At 49.6% G+C, this 16,566-nt stretch overlaps 1 protein-coding gene across 2 annotated transcripts in view; it reads right to left on the bottom strand.

Moving 5' to 3' along the window:
• The window catches only part of CUL9 (cullin 9), a 39,931-nt gene extending 23,715 nt beyond the window's left edge, over nt 1-16,216 (bottom strand). The window contains exons 1-16 of one of the 2 annotated variants that reach the window (XM_072832936.1): nt 16,068-16,216; nt 13,757-14,357; nt 13,041-13,195; nt 12,001-12,510; nt 11,371-11,506; nt 11,027-11,220; nt 10,354-10,759; nt 9,752-9,944; nt 6,923-7,130; nt 4,876-5,072; nt 4,279-4,496; nt 3,341-3,587; nt 3,147-3,252; nt 2,378-2,605; nt 2,002-2,092; nt 1,709-1,880 (exon numbers count right to left, since the gene is read on the bottom strand). In XM_072832936.1, the coding sequence (XP_072689037.1) occupies nt 1,709-1,880; nt 2,002-2,092; nt 2,378-2,605; nt 3,147-3,252; nt 3,341-3,587; nt 4,279-4,496; nt 4,876-5,072; nt 6,923-7,130; nt 9,752-9,944; nt 10,354-10,759; nt 11,027-11,220; nt 11,371-11,506; nt 12,001-12,510; nt 13,041-13,195; nt 13,757-14,351 (3,656 nt within the window). In that variant the 5' untranslated portion in view covers nt 14,352-14,357; nt 16,068-16,216. Of the gene's footprint in view, nt 1-1,708; nt 1,881-2,001; nt 2,093-2,377; nt 2,606-3,146; nt 3,253-3,340; nt 3,591-4,278; nt 4,527-4,875; nt 5,073-6,922; nt 7,131-9,751; nt 9,945-10,353; nt 10,760-11,026; nt 11,221-11,370; nt 11,507-12,000; nt 12,511-13,040; nt 13,196-13,756; nt 14,358-16,067 lie in introns of both variants that reach the window. The other variant, XM_072832935.1, reaches the window with a different exon arrangement.
• Between the last annotated feature and the right edge of the window lie 350 nt (nt 16,217-16,566).

Genomic DNA, 16,566 nt, shown 5'->3' on the forward strand with positions numbered 1-16,566 from the left:
TTCCATATCACACTCCATAGGCACCTCAAAGTCAACATGCCCAAAAGGAACCATTATCTATCCACAGAGGTCTGCTCTTCTTCCTACAGTCCTCTAGGGAAGAAAACTGCCATCTCACTAGAGTATTCACATTAAACTATGTGACTTCTCTGGCTCATGGCTTCCCTCATGTCAGTGGCACATCCTGTAGACTTGAGATCTGTCTGCTACTCCTTCCTTATTTCCATTCCCTCTGCCTAACTGAAAACATTCATTTTTTTTTTTTTTTTTTTTTTTAAGATTTATTTAGTTATTCATGAGAGACACACAGAGAGAGAGAATCCCGAATCCCGGAATCACAACCTGGGCCAAAGGCAGGCGCCCAACCACTGAGCCACCCAGGCATCCTGAAAACATTCATTTCTCAACGAGACCACCGCATAAACCTTCCAACTCTGGCCTTCAACCCAAACTCTCATAATCACCAGGGTGACTTTTCTAGAAAAGAAAAAGAAAAGAAAGAAAAGAAAAAAGAAAAGAATTCAGTTTTGTCTCTTGTATTCTTTTTTTTTTTAAATATATATTTTATTTTTTTTAATTATTTATTTATTTATTTATTTATGAAGTCACACAGAGAGAGAGAGAGAGGCAGAGACATAGGCAGAGGGAGAAGCAGGCTCCATGCACCGGGAGCCTGATGTGGGATTCGATCCCGGGTCTCCAGGATCGTGCCCTGGGCCAAAGGCAGGCGCCAAACCGCTGTGCCACCCAGGGATCCCCTGTCTCTTGTATTCTTAAAATCCTTTAGTGGCTCCCTCAGTTTCAGAATAGTGTTCAAACTACTTAGCTTACAAAACTCTGTGGTCTGGCTCTACCTAGTTTTCTGGCTTTGTCTCTTGCTATTTTTCATGACACACATCCTTCTTTTTTTTTTTTTAAGATTTTATTTATTTATTCATGAGAGAGAGAGAGAGAGAGGCAGACACATAGGTAGAGGGAGAAGCAGGCTCCATGTAGGAGCCTGACATGGGACTCAATCCCAGGTCTCTAGGATCAGGCCCTGGGCTGAAGGCAGCACTAAACCACTGAGCCACCCTGACTGCCCAACACACACCCTTCATTCCAGCCAGTCACTTAAACTTCCCCCAAATACATCACTGTGTTTCTTACTTCCATTTTACACAGATGCTATCCCTCTGCCTGGAGTAGCCACTGCCTCTCTTTATATAGCTAATTTCTACTTTGAAAGAACTCATTTAACATCTCCTTCTGGAAGACTTCTCTCACCTCTCACTTGGCCTCAGGGTCCACATCACTTTTTCTTACTCTTACTGATTTTCCAGACTAACTCCCCAACAAGACCACAAGTTCCCTGAGGATGGGTACTATATCTAATTGTCCTTATAGCCCTAGACCCTGGCCCAGTGCCTGGCACAGAGTATACATTAAGCAAGCACCCATGGAAAGAATCAACTTCCCACAACACCATGCACATCTGTCCCTAGTAGGAGGAGCATGTCAACAGGCTCAGGGAGTAAGAATGTCTATACTATACAAGGAATGTAGATCTATGTGTCTATCTATTCACTGCACAGGATGGGTTTGAGTGTGTCTCTAACGCATAGGGTTTATAGAGTCACATATGTGGGTGCTTGGAGAATGTATACTGGGGTGTATCAAAATATTCACGCGTGTGTGTATGCATATGTGCACATGAGCATGTTCATACCTAACAAGAACACCACGGTGCATGTGCAAGGTGATGTAATGGGAGCCAGTGCTGCCGTTGGACTCCCAGTAGGTCTTGGGGTTGCGGTCCGTCAGCTTGCTGGCCCGGTGCGGGTTGGAGGACACCTCCACCTTCTCCCAGCACTTGTCCTCCTTCACTTCCACACTGGAGCCTAGGGGTAAGTGGGAGGGGGTGGCCATCACAGTCTAGTTAGTTGAGAGAGAAGAAAGGAAAGAGACGGGGAAAACAAATACTGGGGTGGAAGCCAGAAGAAAGCAGATTGGGGCACAGACCCTGGCAGAGATGCCTGAGAAACACGTCAAAGAAGGGGATGTTGATGGGTTGGTGGGTTCGTCGGTGGTCTTCGATCTGGCCCAGCACCATCTGCAGTGGGAACAGTGGAGAGAAGGGGTATGGGGAGGAGGGAAGAGTGTGAACATACAGAAACATGTATGGAGAACAAGTCAAGGGGCAACAAAACACTCAACCTCTCTCTTCACACATTTTGGCAGAACAGGACCATGTGGGGTAAAGACTGGGGAAACAAGTGCCCCAGATTTGCTACCATTTGTGCCAAATAGGGTTACCAAAGGAGGACCCACAATGAATCCTCTTCCCCTGCTTCTGGTTTATGTTCTCCCTCAGCTCTGGACCCACACACCTCCTCACCTGAATGCAGCCAGCCAGGATGCTGGACGTGAGGTTACTGTAGAGTTGGGCATGTTTTTCACACTCTGTCACCAGGTCCCGAAGCTCACAGGCCAGCAGCAGCTGAGCCGAGTGCTTGTCTAGGACTTTGGAGAGGGCCTCTTTGGCTCCCAGGCAGCAGAGAACCACAGCATAGTCCTTATGCATTGAGGCCAGGCGATGCAGAAAGTAGAGCAGCTCCTGAACAATCTGAGCCCAGAGCCACAGAGATTAACATATGGGAAACAAAAGGCAGGCCACATAAGGGATGAGGGGTGGGTTTAGAAAAAAGAATGTGGCAGATGAGTTTTCGGAGAAGCCTGAAAGCCCAGGAAAAGGAGAGTACCAAAGGTTGGGATAGAGCAGTAGGGTGTTGGGACTCCAGAGCCGGCAGAGCCTAGGCACAGCTCCCAATGCTTCTTCCTGCCAGGGCGAAGCTCTCAAGAGCCTGCCTTGGTGCCTGAGCCTTGGTCTAAAACACATAAACCCGAAAAGGTAGAGAGTGAGGAATGTTTAGATCGGTGAATGTGGGCTTCTCCCAAACTCAGAATCTAAAATGCAGCTGCAGCCAACAAATTTATACTTCCAAGGCCCCAGTTCTCAGGACTCTGATATGTCATTCCTTCCTAATTACCCCTCTGCCTTCAGACCCACCCAAAAAGGTTGCGCTTTGCCTTCCAGAGCCTCACAAGGTAGCTGATGCCCCCAGAAGCTGCCATTCCCTCCCCTGCACTTGCCAGGGCTCTGGTACCTCAGAGTCACTGCTAGGGCCACTGAGACAGTTGAGGCAGGGCTCCAAGACCTCGTGCCAGGGGAGGACCATCGCCTCGGGGTGATCCAGCAGCCGGGTCATGACCCTGGTTGGGGGATGGAGACAAGCAAAATCCCTGCAGTCTGCCAGCTCCCCTGGCCTCTGATACATGGGTGCCCCAACAGGCCCCTCACCTCAGTGCAGTCAGCAGCAGAGTTTTGTTGGGCCCTGGGGCGTCCAGAGTCCTCAGCAGCAGGAGGAAGGGCTGGGTCTCCTGCTGGAGGCGCTTGAGGAGGGGCCTCATGGCACCGCTGGGGCCGCCCTCATGGCACAGCACTCGTTCCAAGCCCAGGAGGAGCTCTGCAGACGGGCCCCCCGCCAGGGATCGGATCAGGCGCTCAGGGGACCCATCCTGGCCTGGGGCACCAGGGGTTTCCAGTGCTGCTGCCCGGACACATGGGAGGAAAAAAATGAGTATGAAGAGGAGTCATGCAAGTTGGTCAAACTGAAAACTGGGCAGGTCCAGAAAATCACCCCCCAATTTTCCTCCTGTTGGGAGGATGTCTGTAGTTTGCACCAAACTGTGGGGGATTTTCTTCTCTGGCCCCAAATGCATAGTTAGCTGCGTCTGGAAATAAAGTTTAGTATGGCAAACACTATTAGGTTAAACACACACATTTTTAATCTCATATAGTCATACAATTACCTGTTATTATTAAGTGGTAGTTCTGCTGTTACATAAGCCAATAAATATAAGCTATTATAATTATACCTCCCTACTACCTAGCATGGTGGCTTTAAAGATTTTATTTTAAAGTAATCTCTACATCCACCATGGGGCTGGAACTTACAACCCCAAAATCAAGAGTCATAGGCTCTACTGATTGCACTAACCAGATACCCCATATACTGGCCTTAGATACATAATTTTCCTTACCTATCCTAGAGTCTCCTTCTCCTCTTCGTCAGAAAGTTCTACTTAAGACCTAACTTGAGTGCCAAAACCCTTACTCCTTTCCTAGAGGTTCATTGTATCTTTCCAGTAAGGTACTAGTATATAAGCCTTAGCCCTCCTGGCCACAGGCTGGCACTACCTGATTCCTCAGAAGAACCACGCCATCCACAATGGTACCTGTGTGCTCAGGACTGCCTGGTGGTTCTGAGTAGCGATTGAGAAGCATCATGAGTATGGAGCGTGTGGTAGGCATGGGTTCTGTCCCCGGTGCTATCCCAGAGTGCCTGAATAAGGTATCTCTCAGCTCTCGGGTTATAATCTGGTCCCCCAGAGTGTGGTGGTTGCACAGAAGCAGATTGAGCAGGAGCAGACCATTTCTCACGGCGGAGGAGCACCTGTGAGGAAGGTGGTAACCCGGGAAGAAACTGAAAGAGAGTGAATGCAATGGAAGCAGAGAGCAAGTCTAGAAAGGAGGAGGGCTGCAGCTAGGGAGGAAAGGGCTCCAGGGCTCCTTCTGAGGCCAGGACACCCAGCTCCCTGACCTCAGGTCACTTCCCCCAACCCCAGGAAGGAAGGTCAGGGTGTCCCTGCTCTCCCTGGGGAACTCCCTACCCCCAGTCACTCAGCCTCTCTACTAACAACAGTCAGAGAGGGCCACCAATTTTTCATCCAAAGATAACAACATAAGGGAAATTTCTGTGAAGCAGATGAGATGTGGGCAGAGCAGTAGTGGGGCTTGGGGCTTAGCGGGAGTTTGGAGGGTGATGCGCTAACCCCTCTGTGTTCAGCATCAGGATCACGGCCGCAGGGACAGTAAGGAGCAGGCTCTCAGAGCCTGGGCGGGTGGCTGAGTCAATGCTGGCGAAGATCTCTCTGGTCATCTGGGCATCAAACAAAGGGTGGATAGGATCTCGGCCAGTAACAAAAGTGGGGATCTCCGAGGAGCTGGCAATGGCCAGCATCTTCAGTGCCTGCAATGGGGATGTGGAAGCAGAGTTAGTGGTGGGCAGAGCCACCCTGCAGAAAAAGAGGAGAGCCAGGTCCTCACTCTCAACTCCAAACTTTGGGGCAGCTGAGCTGTTTGCAAGTAGGTCAAGTAGGAGATGAAAATGAAGGAGGTCATGATGGGATATCAAATGCTACAAACAAAAAGAGAGAGAAGCAAAGAAAGCATAGAAAAAAATGAGGCTCAATGATAAAATCAGCCTGCCACTTCGCTCTGCCAGCAACGAGGCTGAGTGGCTGAGTGGTGTGACTGTCCCCTCCCGCAGCTTCCTCTCAGGATTAGGACCTTTCCACAGCATCTAGTTGTCTTCCAAGGCTTTCCTTAACACTGTCTTCCATCTCACTTGACCACCCCCGCTTTGCAAAACCTCTCTTCTCTTGAGTTCCAGGACTTCATATTGTCCTGGTCGGCCTGCCTCTCTGGAATTCCTCTGCCTAATCCTTGAACATGGAAGTTCCTGCCCCCTTTTCACTCTGCACTCCCTGCTTAGGCAACCTCACCTACTCCCACGGCTTCAATCACCACTGATATGCCGACACTGCAAACCTATGTCCCTGAGCCTCCAAAGCCAGTAGCCAACCTTCCTCAATAAGACTACTTGGGTTGTCTCACAGAAAGAGGGGCTGGAATTACAGGAAAAAATTCTTGGAATTTCTGAACTTGTTCGCTGGTACTATATAGAAAATTAAATGAAGATAAACGCTATACCATTAGAGTGGAGGCTCTCTTCCCTGGGGAAAGGGTTAACACTTGAGAAGAAACCTGCTAGGGATAGAGATTAGAACTAATTCTCAGGACACTCTCCCTTATAAGGCCTGAATCCTCCATGCATATGCTACCTTTATAATGAGGCTTTATCCCTTCGGTTACCCTCCTCTCCCCAATTAGCTGGATTCTGTAAGCCTGAGGTTATAAACAAGATGATGCAATTCTGCTACGGGGCAAGTGTTTGAATTTAGGGGCCAGTGCTGTATTTTGATCATGTGATCTGGAAGGGTCAGTACGGAATTCTCTGAGCAAACATGGCCTAGACACAAATGCTTGGCTGCTCTTCAGAGGAGCAGCACCTAGCTGGCCCTGCACAGGAAAGAGCCTCCCAACCTCGCTCTGGAACAGCCTGCTCTAAGAGGACCTGTGCTCCTGTCCATGCTGTTGCCATTATACTCCTGGAATCCATTCTCAGAACTAATTCAGATGAAGCCTACCTGTTCCCCTCAGGGACCCTAGGCTAGACAGAACACACCCTGCCCACACCTCCTACCAGCCAGCACTTGTATCTGGAGTAGTCAGGAAGCCAATTCTGTGAGCTCCCTTGAACGAGGGCCCCCCTTCTCCATCCTCTAGGCCCAGGGTGGCAAGGCACCCACATCTGGCAAGGGAGTATTTTCTATGTAAGGGTATCACTCAGATCAAAGGGTAAAAAATTACTTTGTCACATGCAGAAAATTAGTCTCTAGCCAAACACTTACAGGTACCTAAAAAGACATGGGAAATTCGACAAAACTAAAAGCACAACTCCAGATCTTCTCCCCATAGCTTTCCTCCCGCTACATTCCCCCACTAAGTAAATGGCCTATGCATCCCCTCTGTTGCTCCATTTTAAATCTGGGAGTCGTTCTTAAAAATATCCTAGTCCCTTTGTCCAAACACGCACTCAATCTCCAAGACTGTCCAGCTGACACCCTTAACCCACCTGTATCTTTCCATCCCAAGCCTCCTCCCTGGTCTAAGTCACCACAGCACCTCCCCAAGGTCAGCAGTGCCCAGCCTGCCCTCTTGCCCATCGTCCTCTCCCGCCAGGCCCAGTCCACTCACCGCCAGCCCCGCCTGCTGCACCAAGACGGAGGTTTTATATTCTTGCATGCAAACCAGTACGGCGTAGATGCCACCCTCTCTGGCAAAGAGTGGGCGCCACTCGTGCTTGGTCATCAGCAGGTAGAGGAGGCGCAGAGCCAGTACCACCAGCATCTTCTCTCCCACCTGGTTGGTCAGCAGCTCCACCAGTGTCTTCACTAGCTTCTCTCTTAGAGAGAAGAGACATGGCCGTTTCCCATCCCCAAAGTCACACCTGACTCCCTGCCCAACCCCTTCCACCAAGATCACCCCACGCTCCCCAACCTGCACTCCTCACCTTAGGCTCACCCCTCATCCCCTTTCCTTTGCCAGCTAACTGCCTCTGGCTCCTCACTGTACCAAGGAGACCGTAGGGCAAAAACGGTCACAGACTCTGGCTCACCCTTTCAAATAAGTCTATTTGTAATTCTTATCACAATGCCTAAAAGGTCTTTTTTACAAAACACAGGACAGGCAGCTTCAGTCAGAGGATGAGAAAACACGCAAGAATGGCTAAGAAATGTTTAGAAAGAAACAAGGGTAGAAAAAAAAAAAAGAAACAAGGGTAGACTCGTATGCTAGCTATCAAAATATAAACTCGAGAAAATTAAAACTCTACTAAAGACACAGGGTAGATACAGATCGCTAGATAAGGGTAACATCCCAGCCAGTAAGAACAGCAAGGGCCATGCGACCCGTGAGGTGGAGACAGCAGAAACAGTTACAGCTGCAGCAATGCCTCAGGCCCATCAGCATAAGGAAACTGCAAACAGATTTTAAAATATTTACAAAATACAGGGAAATTTTTTTATAATCTTGGAAAAGGACAGAGCCACCCAAAACCTAGAAGCCATTAAAAGTTTTAAAATAGGGACGCCTGGGTGGCTCAGTGGTTTAGCTCCTGCCTTTGGCCCAGGGTGTGACCCTGGAGTCCTGGGATCGAGTCCCACATCGGGCTCCCTGCATGGAGCCTGCTTCTCCCTCTGCCTGTGTCTCTGCCTCTCTCTCTGTGTCTCTCATGAGTAAATAAATAAATAAAATCTTTTTTTAAAAAAGTTTTAAAATATTCTAATTTAAAATTCTAAAACTTTAGCAGAGTGAAAGACACTGTCCATAAAGTTAAGAGATAAGCAATTGTGAGGAAGGGAAAGAGTCCTATGAACTGCTGATCTGAAGAGAAGAAAGAAGTGCTCCAGAGTCGCCTAGATCACCCTGAACATCACAAGAAGGAAAACAGTGAAATTATCTTTCTCCATAGTGAGAGATACATATTGAGGAGGTAGCCTGGGAAAATTCTGTCTGTCTTTTCTCATGAGCTTTATGATGACAACAACATGAATCAAATGTGCCTCAAATATAAATCCCCTTCTGTAGCCAGGATTTATTATAAACAAGTTAATACCACATGAGCCATATATATGAATGGATATAGAAATATAAGTAAGAAAGTTTACCAAAATGTGAACAGTGACTCTTTCTCCAAAGGTTTTTCAGATAATTTTTATCTTCATAATTTTCTAACTTTTTTTACAGGACGCATATATTATTTTATGTTCAGAAAAGTTAATACGATTTTGAAAAAAAAAAAGCAAAATATATGAAACACTAGCAACAGATTAATATCCAGATTGCCTACAAATCAGTAAGAAAAAAAACAAAGACACAGTAGGAAAATGGGCAAAGGATAAGAACAGATTATTTGTACAAGAAGAAACACAACAAATGCATGCAAATATGCTTCACTAGAAAAGAAATTAAAACAAAGATATCAATCATTTAAAATTCTGCCAATCTGATAGATTTTTTTTAAAAATGGTAATATCCAGTGTTGGCAGACGTGAGGAAAACAGATCCAATAGAACACTGTACTTGAACTTGGAGATAATCCTATTGCAGAGTCCTACGCAGTGGTGAAAGTAATGAGGCAGCTCTATGTGGATGGGCGTGGAGAGCCCTCTCAGACATACTGAGTGTGGGGGGAAAATTGTAGAAACATGTAGCGTGATTACACAGATGTAAACACAAACTCAGAAGATATTCCATTTCCAAACACACTAACAAATGTACATCTACGGAAGGTCTGAAAAATCCACAGCAGACTGGCAACAGGCAAAAAAAGGGATTCTGTACTATGTTCTTTTACATTCTTCAGATCTTTTAAAATGGAGTGCATTTGTGTATTATTTGTAAAATTAAGAAGCAGTTTTAAAAATCTTTGAAAATAGAAAATAGGAAGGGAGAAAAAGTAAAATAATTCAGAGGTACCAGCTGGCTCAGTTGGAAGAGCATGTGACTCTTGATCTCGGGGTCGTGAGTTCAAGCCCCACGTTCGGTGTAGAGATATTTAAATAAATAAAACTTTAAAAAGGAAGGAAGGAAGGGAAGGAAGGAACAAATGAAGGAAGGAAAAAGAAAATAAAAGAACTCATGGAGCAGGGTCAGAACTCAAGCTGTAGAGCCAAAAGGAGCTCGGTTTGAATCCTGGCTCTGCTGTCAAACTCCATGAGTTAAATTTTCTAAAGTTCAGTTTCCTCACCCAAACAATGGCATAAGCATAGCATCAACTCTTCCTCAGGAAGGAAGACAGAGAGAAGAATGTGTGTAGAACCTGAAGCACAGAGCCTGGCACAGAGTAAGTCCTCCGAGTATATTAGAATAGTCCATTATCCTGCTTGGTTGCTCCTCAGGTTGACCTTTCTTTCACCCCCAGCCTTTCAACTTCCTGCTATAGTTCCTTCCCTCCTTCCCACCATCCTCCCCCAATGGCAGCTTAAGCCCAAACCCCTTTCCCTTCCCACCATGCTAACTAACCTCAGGGATCTGTCAGGACGGACCAGAGGGTGGTCCCGTTCAGTGACTTCTTCCACAGCCTGAGAGAGGGCATAGAGCCCCAAAAGCTGCACATTTGTGTCCAAGCTGGATATCTGCACGGTGGCCACAACTGCTGCCACATGCTGATCCAGGGAGCTGCGTGGACCAGGGCCCCGCAAGCCTCTAGCCATTTCTGAAATTGGTGAGGGAAAGGTAATGGCTTAGGAAAAATTGAGGCTCCTCCAACTCGGAAGTCTTTAAAGGTCAAGCCCAGTTATCCAACTGATATTTTAATACATTATTCATTACTGAAGTTTGCATTCCGAGCTTTTCTAATTCTGTGTGAGGGATCTAATAGCCAAACACTGAAGATGAAGATATTCTGGAAAACAGACCCTCCTTTTCCTGGGATACTGAAGGGAGCAGTGATTGGTTGGATACACCCAAGGTCAAAGGAAGGAAGATGGATGCATGCTTCCAGAGTATTTTCCCATGCAACAGCAACCTTAGTCCACAGCTCTGCTCTACCCTAACTACTTCTGTGGGGACTGGCCAGGACTTGTTCCAACTTCTTTGCCCTCTCCTCCCAGCACGTGACTCACCACTGGCCGCCTCCTTCATCTCAGGGGGGAGAGCCATTCCCTCAGTCACCAGAAGCTGGTTAAATAGCTGTGAATCACTCTGTGCCATGGGGGGCTCAATTTTTCCCTTGGCAGGTTCTGCATCTGCCTTCAGGGGCTCAGCTTTTGCTTTGGGAGACTCAGTCTCTTCTTCTGAGAAGTTGGCCTCTGATTTGGACTGCTCCTCTGGATCTGGAGTACAGGAGTGACTTCGTGAAGAAGATGAGATGCTTAGTTCATCAGGCAGCAGCCCATACTTGGTGTAGATTTGGGAGTTGAGCAGGTCACTGAGGGTGCTACCCTCAAACCGACTGCTGAGCACCTGCAGCAGACCCTCAGCCATCTCTATGGGCACGGAGAGATCACCCAGGGCCTTGTCACCCAGGGTCTGTCAACAGAAAAGGGTATGCATTTCAGGGACAAGTAGACTTGAAGGTCCTGGGGACAAAAATAGGGAGGGTTGCTGCCTCCTGCCATGCCTTGCAAACTTCTACATACCAGACCTCACAGCATTTATCTCCTTTCCGAGCAGGCCCCCTCATACTCTCTAACTTCTAGCTCCAGCCTCCCCCTAAGCACCTCCTTATCTTGAACTCCTTTAGAGAATCCTGCCTCCAAACCCACTATAAACCCAAATATCTCAGGCCTATGATACCTCATCTAGGTTCTCTCGAAGATTCTGGAAAATTGGCTGCTGCTCACATATGTCCAGCTTCTTGATGAAAAAGAGCAACTCCCACCACTCAGCCTGGGTCAGGTATCCCAACTGCTCATTCTTCTGAGGTTCGGGCTGGAGGTACGGCAAAGAGTAGAGCCCATCCACAGGTTTCCAGTCCCAGGAGGGAAGGGCTGAGGACACAGGAACAGCGGTGTTATCATTTCACAGGAACAGAGTGCATTTCTGAATCTCTAGGGCAGCTCTTGATCAGGAGTGGCTTTGCCCCAGGCCTACTCCTCTGTTCAGAGACATGCTGTGTCCATGTGCCCTTCAAGGCTCACCTGTGTCCAGCAGGGGAGCCCCTGCCCCCTTCTCCACAGCCACTGAAGCCGCATCCTCAGCAGCTTCCTCTGGGCCCAGGATCTCCAGCATGTGCCAGTGTACCCAGTAGGTGCGGCCCGTTGACTGCCAGAAGACCTAGTGTGGAGGGAGGAAGAAAATGAGAATAGGGTTCTGAGCCCTGGGTGGTGTGGCTTGAGAGGACAAGGCTGGGCCTGGAGCTGGGCCCCATAGCCCTCAGATGCACACCCGGCTAAGTTGGGGAAAGCCTCTGTATAGCAAAAGGCTACCTTTCCCTATGGGGTTGGCCTTGCCACTCATCTCCTCCTAACCCTGATGGTCTCTGCTCTGACACTTCCTCCTAGCCAACTAAATGGGTGGGGGTGCAGAGTGTCTCCATGTATCAGCTCTGCTTCCTGGACGTGAGTCTCTGCTTGGCCTCACAGCCCATCCAATTTTCTCAGCCTTCCCAATTTTCCCAAGCCCTTCTCAACTGCTGACCCCCTTTCACCATTCCAATCCCCACGGGTCTTTTTTTCCATGGGTGGCCTACCAGAGCCCCTGGCATGGAAGCCCCAGTTATGCTCCCCCAGCTAGAGCCCCGACAGCATCTCACACGTGCCCTGGCTCACCTGCACGGGGGGCACGCCGTTGTTGCTCTGACGGAACTCGCCCTCATCCCCAGCGCTGACCTCCTCGTAGTCATCCAGCATGCGCACTCGCATCCCAGCCTGCAGCGTCTCTCGCACGTACTCACCATAGCCACAGCGACTGGAGAATTCAGAGCGTTGGCGGAAGGCCCGCTCTTGCCTTCTGGGGGTGGCAACCATAGTGGGGAGCAAAAGGCTAGGGCCTGAAATGCAGGGCTGAAAGATGGACCGGGTTGGCCGTGGTGGCGACGTGCCTTGTTCGCCGAGGTTCCGGGCCCAGCCCATGCTCCGCACCAGCTCTGAGATGAGGTTGCCCACAGCCATACTGAACTCCAGCTCTCGCTGCCCCCGGCTTTTCTCCCAGCTAAACTCCCTCGGGGACAGGGAGCCTCGGTCTCCAGCCCCTGGCTCTGGACTGTTATTCAGCTGATCCAGCAGGGAAGTGACACATAGGTAGCGTTTCACCAGGGAAAAGAGCAGCTTTCCTGGGATCTGTAAGACATAGTCTGTGGTGTAGGTTTATCTTCTGCTAGTTTCATCCTCTCTCCTTTCCCCATAATATCATCCTCTACAGAAAAACATAAACGCCTATCCCCACACTTTGAGTAGGTCTCAAACTGTGACTTATATAACACACAAGGAGTGTCTTTTTTTTTTTAATTTATTTATTTATGATAGTCACAGAGAGAGAGAGAGAGAGGCAGAGACATAGGCAGAGGGAGAAGCAGGCTCCATGCACCGGGAGCCCAATGTGGGATTCAATCCCGGGTCTCCAGGATCACGCCCCGGGCCAAAGGCAGGCGCGCCAAACCGCTGCGCCACCCAGGGATCCCAAGGAGTGTCTTAAAAGAAAGATTCCTGGGTTCTAATCTCAGAAATTCTAAGTGGGGCAGCAGGCATGAATCTTCATTTTAACAAGCTCCCCAAGTAGCTCTGGTGTTAATGCACAATCCTGAACCACATTTTCAGTAGTGATGTCCTTGGCCTTGTATATGGCATTTCCCCCACAGCTGCCAGAGTACCTGCGGCAGATGAATGCCCTCAAAGGCCATGCAGTGTTCCTCAGAGGATGTGGTCTCTGCAAACAGCTCCAGCAAAGTATAGCGGCTGTCAAAATCCATGTGCTGCTCGATGCCATCTTGCTGGCTCAGTGACAGAAGGACGTGAGCCCGACTCCCTGTAATCCACACCCAATCTGTATCTTCTCCTCAATCTCAATACTTTACCCTGCCTATTCTAGACCATCTATCCCCTACCCTAGAGGCTTTCAAACTTCTTTGTGACTGAGACTCACAAGAAGGTATACATTTTACATGGTAACCAGATACAAACATACACACATACAACTGAAACATATGTTGAATGCTACAAAACTTACCCTACCAAGTGTTACCTGCTAGTTATTTTACATTTAAAAAAATGTTGGTTGTAACCCACCAAACTGATTTCATAATCAACGAATAAATCTCAACCCACCATTTAAAAATACAAACCTATCCTAGTCTCTTCTCTGCCACTGTACTGAGAATGGACAGATAAACTGAGTGCTATTATTTCATTCTATTCACATACCTGTAACAGTTTATTATTCTATATTCTTTTTTTTTCTTGCACTGAATTGGTATCCACCAAATACTAGGTGTTCTTTCCAAGCTGGGAAATCCCTGCTCTTTTTGTCCTTACTCTTTATGGCCCCCTTCTCTCCAGTGTTTTCCTTCTTCCCCTGGCTGTCTCTTACCAGCATCGTGGGCTGCCAGAGCCTGTAGCATCTTGCCGGCACTCCGACGGATCTGAGGCTCAGGGTTGCATAACATGTGCATGAGCAGGTCCAGAGCTCCTGTCTCCCTGAAGACCCCAGTGAGGGGCCCGATGCTGGCATAGGCGCTGAGCACATGGATGGTGTGGAGTACAGCAGCTGTGAGGCTGGAGGTCCCACCTTCTGCCAGCTGCCTGGCAGCCCTGCGCACCAGCGCCCGCACATCAGCCTCCATCTCTCCCATTGCTGTGTCATCCAGACCTCCTGGATCTCGGGGGAAGCTTCCTGAACCCCCAGCTGGTTCGTGCTGAGGTCCCTTAGATAGTGCCCGCTCACCTAACAGCATGGGGCAGTTGGCATAGACTTCGGGGGCTGACAGCCACATGAGGATGTGCTCTGTCTTGCCCTCTCCCACACCCACTCTCCCCACTTCCCCACACTTCAGAACACTCCATCGGATCAGGTATTCAGGATGCCCATCATGCCCAGGCCGCTGTCGAATAAGCTCTTCAGGATATGCCTGCAGCCGGGGCCCCAAGGGCACCATGAGGTCCCCGGCACGCCGTTCCCCAACCATCCTGACCTGGGACACACAAGGAGAAAGGTAAAGGCAATGAGGGCTAAGAAAAAGACTACATGGAGGGGATGGAACCTTGAGACACAGATCCGGTGCAGGGTGACTGGTAGGCTGCACAGTGGAATTTACGGACCAAATAGAAAAAGCCAAGAATGGGACAGAATATATAACATGAACATACTTTGGGATTTGTAAGGAAGGAGAATGCAGCGGAAATGGCAAGCGGATGAAACGAAGGGCTTTAAGAAATGGAAGAGGTGACGGAAGAGGGTAAGAACAAAAAGGTCTCAAAAGAGGTGACAGCTAAGCAGGACAGTCTGGGCAGAAGAGCAAGACAACTGAGGGATACAGATCAAGACTTAGAAGGATAACAGGGATGAGCAGGCTGGACGGCAGCATGGGAGACAGTGGGGCCAGAACAAATGGGGAAAGTCAGGGTGGAGGGAAGGCAGGACAGGGCGTAAAAATGACAGTGTAAAGCTGGAATGTGAATATAAAGGAGTGGGCCATGACAGATAGAATAGAGACGAAAGGAGGTTGGGCGGTGGGCCTCCACATCCGGATGGCTGGATGGGGAAAGCGTATCAGGGTATTGTGAGCAGGGTGAGCAGGAGAGGCGCTGAGGGGGCCAGGTGAGATTCTAGGAAAAGTGACCAAGTACCGCCTGGCATGTAAGTTGTATGCACAGTGAGGGTCTAAGTCAGAGGGATACATATGGAGGTGGTAATCATGGAACTGAAGGGTAGGAAACGAGATCAGGAGATGGTGAAAATGTGAGAGAAGAAATATAGCACAGATAAGACTCAGGTGTGACCCTGAATTCTGGCTCTTTCACTTACTCTGTGGGTATTTTCGTACAAGTTACTTCATCCCTGAACCTAAGCTCCCTCCTCTGCAACATGGTGATAGTATTCAAAATCACCTCATGAAGTTGTAAAAATTGAATAAGACCATGTATGTAAACCGCCTAGAACAGCCACCAGTACATAGTGAGAGCTCAGTAAACACAATCTAATGTTATTCTTAGCTGGAGAAGGGAGGAGCAGTCCTCAGATAAACTGAGTTATTGAGCCAGGAGATGATAAATGAGCAGGAAGACGGCTATGCTGATGATCAGGAAAAGGTACGTAGGATATGAAGCAGTATAGGGACAACGGGGAGTGGTGAGAATAGGAATGGGGGCAGATGAGAGATGACAGACGAAAGGCTTGAAGAAGACAGGAAACATGGGATGTGGACCTCGACGGGGACCGGGGTCCGGGTAGTATGGGAAGGGGAGAGACTGGAAGGTAATCAGGGATGCGGCGATGGGCAACGGATGAGCAGGGTGAAGTAAAACAACGAACAGGCCGAAATGGGGTTGGGGGGAGGGGGGAACTACTAAGGGCCTAGAACCAGAGCAGTAAATTGAGGTGTGGAGGTGAGGTCGGGACCCGGGGATGAGACAGCAGGTGGACGGAGGTAGCAAGGTCAGGCCCAAGCTTGCCGACCATCAGGGGTCTGGCGGAGGAGGGGTGCGGGAGGAGGCCACCAGGGCAGCGGAACGGCTTTGGGGGGCGGGGTGAAGATGGGGGGGCGCGGTCCGAGGAGGCTGACAGGACCGGGCGAATCTCGGAGGGCAAGCCGTGGCTCCCGTCGTCAGCCCCACGGAGAGCGGGTCAGGGAGCGGGTAGGGGACGCGGCAGGGAGCGGGTAGCCGCAGGACTCTCCTCTCACCTCCCACTGCCCGGCTCCCTCGCTGGGAGCCAGCGGCCGGTCCCGCCGTCCTGGCCCCGCCTCCTCAGCAGCTCCCTTCCGGGTCACACGGCACGGGCGGGCGCGGCCCGGCTCCTACGGGGGCCCCCGCGGCCCACAGCCGAGCGAGGCGGAAGGGCGCGCGGGTGGAGCATGCGCAGTGGCCGCGGCGCTGCGCGCGGGGCGCGCGGCAGGCGGAGCCCGCGCTCACGGTCACGTCGCTCCTTGCCGCAGAAGTACGCAGCCCTTTCCCTCCATCACCTGGAAGGCCCGCTCGCGTTTCCTGGGTCGGCCTGCCCGGTCCCCCTGAAACCTACACTTCCAACCCCGAAGCTGTCCTGAGTTCTCACCGGGTCACGTGGCCATGAGTTTCCCAAACCCTACAGCCGTGCTTTGGATTGGTGGAATCACTTTTCCTATTGATTAAAATTGCTCCTCTCTGTGTTGGCCTAGAAAGCTAACAAAGTCCTGCGCAAAGACA

Source organism: Canis lupus, chromosome 7 (assembly GCF_048164855.1).
Source record: "Canis lupus baileyi chromosome 7, mCanLup2.hap1, whole genome shotgun sequence".
Taxonomy (NCBI): domain Eukaryota; kingdom Metazoa; phylum Chordata; class Mammalia; order Carnivora; family Canidae; genus Canis; species Canis lupus.